At 46.8% G+C, this 10,467-nt stretch overlaps 1 protein-coding gene across 2 annotated transcripts in view; it reads right to left on the reverse strand.

The window, feature by feature from the left end:
• GABRB2 (gamma-aminobutyric acid type A receptor subunit beta2) overlaps positions 1-8,517 on the reverse strand; it is a 444,575-nt gene extending 436,058 nt beyond the window's left edge. The window contains exons 1-3 of one of the 2 annotated variants that reach the window (XM_073649520.1): positions 8,059-8,517; positions 7,863-7,954; positions 7,323-7,390 (exon numbers count right to left, since the gene is read on the reverse strand). In XM_073649520.1, the coding sequence (XP_073505621.1) occupies positions 7,323-7,390; positions 7,863-7,954; positions 8,059-8,135 (237 nt within the window). In that variant the 5' untranslated portion in view covers positions 8,136-8,517. The remainder of the gene's footprint in view (positions 1-7,322; positions 7,391-7,862; positions 7,955-8,058) is intronic. The other variant, XM_073649521.1, reaches the window with a different exon arrangement.
• Between the last annotated feature and the right edge of the window lie 1,950 nt (positions 8,518-10,467).

The following is a 10,467-nucleotide window of genomic DNA, read 5'->3' on the forward strand; positions in this document are numbered from 1 at the left end:
TTTTTTGCTAGTGAAAAAAATTAGAAGAGTGGGCAGAGCTTGGATAGGGAGTGACAAAGCATGCTCGACTAATTTATGAAAATTGATGCCACTAACTGGTGTAAATGACCCAGAAATGTACTACATTGCAAGACTGGAGTAACGTAGATAGCAGTGGGACATGTCAGCTGTAACTAAAGCAATTTTTGTCTAATGCTGCTCATCTCGTAACCCGCATCTTGGGATATCTCAAGCCAAGTGGACATGTTAGGAAGGACATATCTGTAATGCAGGATATAACAGGAGGAGCTCCACCTATCATAACACCAAGCTTTCTGTCCTTGTCTTCAGGCTTTATATTTTTCTTTCTCGCAAGAAAATTATCAACACTGAGCATAACTTTTAGAAAGTACACACAAAGGAGAGCTGAGAAAAAAAATTTCTGAGTACATAAAAATGAAATGGAAAGTGGTTGTCCAGTGAAGTTGTCACACATTAATTTTGTGGATAGGTGATAAGTTATAGATCAGTAGGGGTCCGACTGATCAGAAGATTGGGGCACTTTTATCCCCATTTAGAATAGAGTAGCAGTGTGCATGTCCGATCAGCACTCCATTCATTTCTTTATTGGACTGCCAAGCACGGGGCTCGGCTGTTTCTGGGCAGCTCCATAGAGAATGAATGGAGGGGCAGTCACACATGTAAATTGCTGCTTCTTTCTAAATGTGGATAACGAGGATAAAAGTGCCCTATTTTGCCGATTAGTGAGGGTCCCAAAGGTCAAACCCACACTGATCCATAAGTTATCACCTTTCCTGGGGATAGATGATGACAAGTCTTCATTGAGCAACACTTTAAAGAAAATCTTTGACTAGGGTTAAGTTTCCCAATCTGAGCACATAAACTAGGGACCCTGATCCCAGTGATGGGTCACTTACTGGTCTAACTTCCTGTAGTTTTGATAAAACACTTTTTATCTGCTGAAGCTATGCTAGACTCTCAAAGATGAGCTCTGTCCTATTTTGTACATGTCATTAATTGACAGCTATGCACACTGCATAGTTTGAAAGCAGTCGAGGATTACACACATACAAGACTTCAACTCAAAAACATGGAAACTTAAGAACAGACGCCAACCAGAGTAACAATATAATCACAAGGTAATACTAAAAAAATATGGCAAATCAAAAAAGTATTCACATCCCAAACATCAGTCATCATGTTAGATATGATACTACTCCATCATTTATAGTCATAATGACTCTCATTGTGCAATGCCGACAGTTACGACAAGCACATTGCCCTAAAGTCTGGTATTGGTTTGTCATGGAGACTCTTATTTCCACCACTGTGCCCACTGTGTACGAGCAGGAATCTGCTATTCAGCATTTGGACCTGGAAGTGAATGCTACTTTTAGCTTCAGCATCAACCAAGGAGGAAAATTGGTTGATTTATTCACAACCCTTTACCCAAAAAGCTTACCTCATCCAAATATACATTTTATCTTCTAAACCATGGAATTCACACTGAGTATCTAGACAATATATGACAAATTATATGTTCTCAGTACTAAACCTACATTCTCTTAATCATAGTTCACTTTCCAAAGTGAGTTCTACTGAGAAGTGAGGCACAGTTGGGCAATACTCTGGATTTGGTTTGGCTCTTTTCACAAAAGTTTCCTTCACCTGATTATTATTCATCACTAATGAAAATAATATTCCAGCTGCCCTCTTCCGGCATCCAGCCTGGTCCTTCACAGCAGCTGTACCAGTCTTCACTTCTGCAGCTAGCATCCTCAACCTGGCGTACAAGGTGCCTCTGGCTTTTGCAAGACCTCGCAACGCCATGGCATTATAGTAGAGAGACTAAAAATCACAAAACCCTGGTCCAGCATCCAAGTCAGTATTTCATGGCCATTGAACGAGAATCATGCCAACTGCCTCTTACTTTCCGGTATCTGTGGCTCCTCTTTTGATTAGCTGGCCTGGCATGACATCATGTGTGTATGACACCGCAATGATGGCGTCGCACCAAGCCAGTTAATCAAAAGAGGAGCCGCAGATCCCCTCAGAGCTCACATCCAGCAATCATGGAATACTGACCTGCTCGCTGAATAGGGGTTCTGCGAATCAATTCGCTCATGTCTAATTAACAGTGATTACAAACACTCCTCTCCACTTGGCTGTCAGAATTTTGGTGCAAAGTGAATACCGGACCAAATCTTTTCAACATTTCCTTTTCATGAGGAAACTTTTAAGATGTGTCTAGAGTGGAGTACTACTGCAGCAGAGATTTCCTCCCGAAAAGAGTCCACACCAACACGGGTTACTGAACAAACAACCTTACATTGGTTCTGATCAATTTCTTCACTGGAGGCGCAGCATTCAAAGTTTTAAATGGCCTAATGGCCACAAGGTATAACATGTATGTACAGTTCAAAATGATAATAGTTCTCCAAATTCCTGTAGTGTTGTAACGGTTCCTTGGCTAGGTGTCTTCACTTTGGCAGTAAACATGCAGATATTAACTTAGTGTTTGCCATGCCTTTTTGCTGATTGGACACTTATTCTTGACCCTTTTATGCAAATATCTATCTATGATGATGAGTGTAGCAAATATGTACAACTGACAGCAGCTCTAGCAAGAGCTAATGTCTAAGGACTCCATTTATGTTCCCTTAAGCCTACACCACACCTCAGTCTCTTTTAGGCCATAACCCATGCTGTTCCCGGCGCCACTCCGGTCACGATCAGCCATCTTGTGACCGCAGCTCCTAACTGACGGGAAGTCAGATGTAACAGTCACACTCTCTCAATATAAGTCTATGAGAACCACGTTCTGACCTCGTTCTGGCTCTCATAGACTTACATTGAGTAGAGACCTCCGAATCACCAAGCAAACGCTGGAGTGATCCAGCAGGTCACAAACTGCAGAAAATGATCGGAGTGGCACCAATAGCAGACGAAGACGGTGACTGGTGAGTATAATACTAGGGGGAGGGAACATGCATTAGTGATACAACTTCAGTGGTGAAATGGAAAAATAAAAAACCTCGGTGTAATGCTTTAAATAGGACTTTTCACTGGATTTTTGGTTCAAACTAAGTACCTCTTTTAATTGGGGCTGCTCCACTGATTCCAGAGAATGTTTTTTTCTTCTGTGCCCCCTTTGTGTTCCAAATTTATGTCCTTTAGTAATAACAAAATTTTCCCTTAAACCAAGAACTTCTCTGAGGATGCGACTGTAATTTGATTGGTTAGCATTAGAGGAGAAAAGGCCAACGGTTCTGTGGCACATGCCCAGTTGGTTGAAGGAAAAATTTGCATCCTTATTTCTGCAGATCATAACTTTGGAACGGAGGGGCACAAAAGAAAATGAAAAAAAAATTTCAAAATCAGTGGAGCAGCACCAATTGGAAGAGTCATCAGTAGACATATAAAGATATCCCATATTCTGGACTATAAGATGGCATATTGGGAACTTTGTTCCTTAGAACAAGGCATTAAATGATGGCATTACTATTATATTTTAAGTGTCTCCATTTAGTTTTACTTTTTAATTTCTCAATTTCAGAAGATAGGAAAAATAAAATATAACTGAAATATTATTAGAAATTTTTAGTCCAGGAGTAAATCCACATGGAATGGATTTTCTCCAGATTTTACCAGCGGCATTGCACTGATAAAATTCTCAGGGGATTACAGTACAAGGCAAGATGATGACATTTTTCACATCTCATCCACATGCTAGATACTTTTTCATGCTAAAACTGACACGCAGATTTTCAGTTTCTGTTGAGGATTTTCTCTGCAGATTTCACCCCGTTTGATGTACTGTAGCAGAAGTGAAATACTGTGTTGAATTTGCATCTAAATCCATTTTAAAATCTGTATTTAAAATGTGGATATTACTGTGGGGAATCAGGATCCGTTGTGAAATCCGCTGCAGACTTTTTCAAGTAAATACAAACTTACTTTAAATCCTTCTTCTAATGTCATCATTTTAACTCGCATGCTCTATCCACGTTTTTTTTTTTTAAACAGAGCACATAACAACTATAGTTCTATGGGACTGTTCACATGTTGGGCTTTTTTTTTTTTGCCGACTGGAAAAAAAACAAAACACAGAGACATGTCCATTTTTGGACCCTTAACATTGCAACTGGTAAAATCAGATATCCGCAGCAAATATGGATATACAGAACCAGCGGATTCTAAAACCTGTAGCATTCCCTAAAATCTGGGCATATTTTTCTACCTTGTGTGGGCTGTATAGCATTCTAGTTAGTAGTATTGACCTGCATCTACAACAGTTTTGCAACATATGAACATAACTACTCGAAACTCAATAAACCAATTTTTGCAGTGGGCAGTAACATTTATGACCTGTAGGCGGCACATTTTTTTTTTTATATTTTGATACTTTTTTCACATTTTAAGCTTGTCGCTTGATAGAACTTGGACTTGGAGGTGTTCACTTTGGACTTTTTTCCTGTTATTAGATAGAAAAATCTAGAAAAAGTGTCATCCATTAAAGTGAACTGTATTACATCATTTCTCAATCATTAGGAGCGCTGCCCCGTAACAGTAAAAGCAATAAAGTAGATGTATAGCCACTCAAATCTGGTAGGCCAGTTGCATCCTGAAATAGAGATGCTTATTTAGGATCTACCGTATTTTGCGGACTATAAGACACACTTTTTTTCCACCCAAATTCCCCCAAAGCTCCCCAGTCTTATATTCCGAATGTAACTTAACGTGGAGGGGGAGGAGGGGGAGAAGCGGCTGCACATTGCTCTCTCGGCGATGGGCTTCAGGATATCTAAATCTGTGCATGTGCCATTTTTCCTGAAGCCCATCTTCTTGAAAAACACCTCCGAGACACCTCCTTCTCCCAGCCCAGGGCCCGCAGCATAAACTCAATCCTGCCACTGCCAGCTTCCTGCAACAATGACCCTGCGTCCTGTAACCCCGCTCCCTCACGGCCACCCCCCACATAAGCTGAATTCGGACAATAAGATGGAGCCCATTTCACAAACTCAATTTTTTTTCCTATTTTTCTCCTCAAAATATGGGGTGCGTCTTATGGTCTTAAAGTCTGCAATATATGGTACTTATTTTTTTATTGTTGTTTAATATAAGATATTAAACTAATTCCTAAAATGGTATACCTAAATACTATTTTTTGTCAATGAGCACAAGACGGAGCTTCCCATTGCACAAAAATTTAAGGGATTGTACAACGATCAAAGTACATTTTAATCAATAGATCTTGGAATAATAATAACTTCCACAATTGGATGTGTTTAAATGTTCCTGTGCTGAGATAATCTTATAAATGTGCCCCTGCTGTGTACTGTGTAATGGCTGTGTCTCACCATACAGAAACATGGTGGCAATTCCTGGCCTCGGGGGGAAGCAAAGGAGGGTACACAGACATGACAGCAAGGAATCATAGATCCTGCTTTATGTGAGGTAAAACAATTTCCTGCCTGTTTTATCATAGGAGTGAGTGTTTCTGTCGCGTCTCTAGTTCCCTGCACTCATTATAAATCTATTTGGAGACATGAGCAAAGATACAACTGCAGGACCTACCTCTCTGAGATGATTTATTGAGAGCTCAGGAGACTGAAGACATGGCAGATACCCTAACTCCTGTGATAAAACAGCCAGAGAAATGTGTTACCTCACAGAAAGCAGTAGCTACAAGACACGGCTATATTGTCTGTATAATCGCTTATTCTTCCTCCCGTGCCCAGGAGCTGTGGTATGATCAGACCATGTTTCTGCATGGTCAGATTCAGCCATTACACAGTACACAGCAGGGGCACATTTATAAGATTATCTCAGCACAGGAACAATTTTTTAACATATCCAATTGTGGAACTTATCACTATTCCAAGATCTACTTATTAAAATGCAGTTTGTTTGTGGGAAACCCCCTTTAAGGAAATTCTTCAAATTTCCTTACCATTTCTTATTTGCATGTGATTGCTTGTGTGGTTTCTTAGCAACATGCACCATTGGATGACATCAGTAGACCTCCATGCTCCGGTGGACTTCCGTTGGGTTCCCTTCCTATAGTGCTGAAGGACTGGTGGTGCATTCTTATGAAATGCTAAAGCATAAAACAGAAGATAAGCACTATTTATTTATTTTGTTAAGTGCCGTCTTTTGGAAAAAGGAAGGAGAAACCATCGGGAAAGACATCGTCTGCAGATGGTTTTCTTCATCTATCTACAGCAATATGGTTTGTTTGGCAACTATTATTTTGTTGACTGAATTTTTTTCAGCACCGGAATGAAATCTCCAGGAAAGAACCAATGACATCACATGGGCTGTAAAATCTCCAGGAAATCAATCACAAATATTTAGCATGCATGGAAACACATAGGAGGACATTTGCTAATCACATGTGCGCCAAAACTGTAAGAAAATATCTGATCAAATGGTCTCAAATCCAAATCAACTCAAATCAAATGAGCCTGTATCCAATTCCAAGTGCACGGGAAATGGATGTCATTATGTCTGTTCAACCAAAGAATCTCTGGAGGAGCCTATATGAATTCAGCTCCACTACAACGTTACGTATCAATCCATCCATCTATCCACCTGCCTATCTGTCACCTTATTTTCTCATGGAAACATAGCACACTAATAAGTAATAAAAAAAAACAGTCACAAAAAGGATAGAAAAACAGTTTACCTATTTTTAATAGTTTTACCAGGTTGCACGATGTTTACATAGAGCAGAATAATAATAAATACATAATCAAAAGTTCATAAAATCCAAACAAACAAAAAATTGAAAACAGAACAACTCGGAAAACTTCTCCAAGTCTCTTCCAAGAACAGTAATAGAGAAACAGGGACTTGGATTGAAAGCTAATTTGTCTCTGATCGGCAGTGCAACACATGTGTCAGCAGGGGACGCTATTGCATGAAGTCAGCGAGTCAAAAGCTGCTTCTTGAATTTCAACTAAGTGGTCACAAGCTTACAATACACAGAAAGTAAGTGTCAGAGATGAGCAAATCTTTTACAAATGCTCCAGGAGGTGTATCAGCCCCATCCACTGCAAATCTCAAACCTGGCAAATTGACCCCACACCCCCACACCCACCCCCATCTCTGGTGGGCTCAGATAAGTCTTGATGATCGAATATGTTACATAAAAATGAGAACGTAGTCAGCAAATCCCCTGCTGTCAAAACAGACATTGATAAGTATAATGGAAACCATAACTGGCGACAAATATTGACCATTGTTTGAAAAATATTTATCCCCCCTCCCCACTAAAAAAAAATACTTCTCGTAGATATTTAAAAAAAAAAATGACTTACCATGTTGACTTCTGACACCATGTCTATGCTAGCGATATCTATGTTCATGCCAACAGCCACAGGAGGACCTGTAAGCCAACAGTAATGGTCCACAGTGAGAACTCGAAGAACTTAACTCCTTCCTCCCTGCTAAGGCTATAGATTTAGGAATGTGCTCCAGCTACTTCTCCTATCCCAATGGGTGGCATTAGTCCTACAGATACAAGGACATTTACATACAGTGGATATGCAGAAGACATGGTGGCATGGTGCAGATGGACATTGTACATGGCCACAGAATGGCTGCAGTGGAACTCCTTGAAAGTAATAATGTGAATATGTCCTATTAATGCACGGCGATGGCCACAGTCAGGATGGAGGATACTTCTGATGAGATGAAATATTCATCCAGTCTACAATGTATTCGATGTGTTATCATTGGGATAAGACTGATGGCAGAACAGAGGGGCAGGGGATGGGAAGGAGGCAAGTTCAGCTCCAGCATTATCATTACACCTGCACCCAAAATTCAGAAGGAAAACTACAATCAAGGCAATTTACCTCCAAAATCTGGCCTCAGACGGATGTCATAGCCCTTCAGGAGTCTATCAACGGTCTCCTTAACCAGGGACATATTGCTGGGATCATTGGCACTGGAAGACAGTAAGCACAGAGCATCAGCCATAAGTCCCCCCAGCTCCCAGGACCACCAGGGTCCATTTAAAGTGAATGTCCCCCCCGAGTAGAAATCACTTACCTTTGTGCACAGACCATTGCAATCAGAACTTGGAGTGACCAGATCCCCACGTAACCTTTCCTCTGGAGTCTCCACATCCCTTTAGCTTTTTGATATGATTTAGGTGAAGAGCAGAAGACATCCAACTTATTGTGACCAGTGCAGTAATTCTGAAGTGCCGCGCATGCGCATAGCTCAGCACCACATCAAAAAGGAGCAGTGCTCTGGTGCTACAGACATAAGGAGCGAACAATGGAAGGGGCCGGGGGGATGTCCCCCCTCCCCAACTTTTAGGCAACCTCGTTACCTCCTCCCACCCGGGCTAAATGACCCCTGCAGCTCAGCTCGCTCGTCAGTGTTTACAGCAGGGCAGCACTCGTGCTCTGCGTAGTCTGCTCGGTGCAGGCAGCAGCTACTTCTCTGCTATTGCTGCTGCTGCTGCTGATGTGGGAGTGGAGGAGGGGTGTGGGAATGTACAGCAGCGCTCAGCCACACAGCCGGCTACGGAGCTGGCGCCAATCCTGCCAGTCCCTGACAGCTTAGCTGGCATGTGAGGGAGCCAGCAGTGCCCAGCCAGCAGTGCCCGCCGTGCAGCCAGCAGTGTGCAGCCAGCAGTGCCCACCGTGCAGCCAGCAGTGTGCAGCCAGCAGTGCCCACCGTGCAGCCAGCAGTGTGCAGCCAGCAGTGCCCACCGTGCAGCCAGCAGTGCCCAGCCAGCAGTGCCCGCCGTGCAGCCAGCAGTGTGCAGCCAGCAGTGCCCACCGTGCAGCCAGCAGTGCCTGCCGTGCAGCCAGCAGTGCCCAGCCAGCAGTGCCCGCCGTGCAGCCAGCAGTGCCCACCGTGCAGCCAGCAGTGCCCAGCCAGCAGTGCCCGCCGTGCAGCCAGCAGTGTGCAGCCAGCAGTGCCCACCGTGCAGCCAGCAGTGTGCAGCCAGCAGTGCCCGCCGTGCAGCCAGCAGTGCCCGCCATGCAGCCAGCAGTGCCCACCGTGCAGCCAGCAGTGCCCGCCGTGCAGCCAGCAGTGCCCACCGTGCAGCCAGCAGTGCCCACCGTGCAGCCAGCAGTGCCTGCCGTGCAGCCAGCAGTGCCCAGCCAGCAGTGCCCGCCGTGCAGCCAGCAGTGCCCACCGTGCAGCCAGCAGTGCCCAGCCAGCAGTGCCCGCCGTGCAGCCAGCAGTGTGCATCCAGCAGTGCCCACCGTGCAGCCAGCAGTGTGCAGCCAGCAGTGCCCGCCGTGCAGCCAGCAGTGCCCAGCCAGCAGTGCCCGCCATGCAGCCAGCAGTGCCCACCGTGCAGCCAGCAGTGCCCACCGTGCAGCCAGCAGTGCCCGCCGTGCAGCCAGCAGTGCCCAGCCAGCAGTGCCCACCGTGCAGCCAGCAGTGCCCAGCCAGCAGCGCCCCCCCGTGCAGCCAGCAGTGCCCAGCCAGCAGCGCCCCCCCGTGCAGCCAGCAGTGCCCACCGTGCAGCCAGCAGTGCCCCCCCGTGCAGCCAGCAGTGCCCCCCGTGCAGCCAGCAGTGCCCGCCGTGCAGCCAGCAGTGCCCAGCCAGCAGTGCCCACCGTGCAGCCAGCAGTGTGCAGCCAGCAGTGCCCGCCGTGTAGCCAGCAGTGTGCAGCCAGCAGTGCCCGCCGTGCAGCCAGCAGTGTGCAGCCAGCATTGCCCGCCGTGCAACCAGCAGTGTGCAGCCAGCAGTGCCCGCCGTGCAGCCAGCAGTGTGTAGCCAGCAGTGCCCACCGTGCAACCAGCAGTGTGCAGCCAGCAGTACCCGCCGTGCAACCAGCAGTGTGCAGCCAGCAGTGCCCGCCGTGCAGCCAGCAGTGCCCACCGTGCAACCAGCAGTGTGCAACCAGCAGTGCCTGCTGTGCAGCCAGCAGTGTGCAGCCAGCAGTGCCCGCCGTGCAGCCAGCAGTGTGCAGCCAGCAGTGCCCACCGTGCAGCCAGCAGTGCCTGCCGTGCAGCCAGCAGTGCCCAGCCAGCAGTGCCCGCCGTGCAGCCAGCAGTGCCCACCGTGCAGCCAGCAGTGCCCAGCCAGCAGTGCCCGCCGTGCAGCCAGCAGTGTGCAGCCAGCAGTGCCCACCGTGCAGCCAGCAGTGCCCAGCCAGCAGTGCCCGCCATGCAGCCAGCAGTGCCCACCGTGCAGCCAGCAGTGCCCGCCGTGCAGCCAGCAGTGCCCACCGTGCAGCCAGCAGTGCCCGCCGTGCAGCCAGCAGTGCCCAGCCAGCAGTGCCCACCGTGCAGCCAGCAGTGCCCAGCCAGCAGCGCCCCCCCCCCCGTGCAGCCAGCAGTGCCCAGCCAGCAGCGCCCCCCCCGTGCAGCCAGCAGTGCCCACCGTGCAGCCAGCAGTGCCCCCCCGTGCAGCCAGCAGTGCCCCCCGTGCAGCCAGCAGTGCCCGCCGTGCAGCCAGCAGTGCCCAGCCAGCAGTGCCCACCGTGC

This window comes from Phyllobates terribilis, unplaced genomic scaffold, assembly GCF_046119375.1.
Source record: "Phyllobates terribilis strain yellow unplaced genomic scaffold, ASM4611937v1 Scaffold_10__3_contigs__length_209671492, whole genome shotgun sequence".
In the NCBI taxonomy this organism is placed as follows: Eukaryota; Metazoa; Chordata; class Amphibia; order Anura; family Dendrobatidae; genus Phyllobates; species Phyllobates terribilis.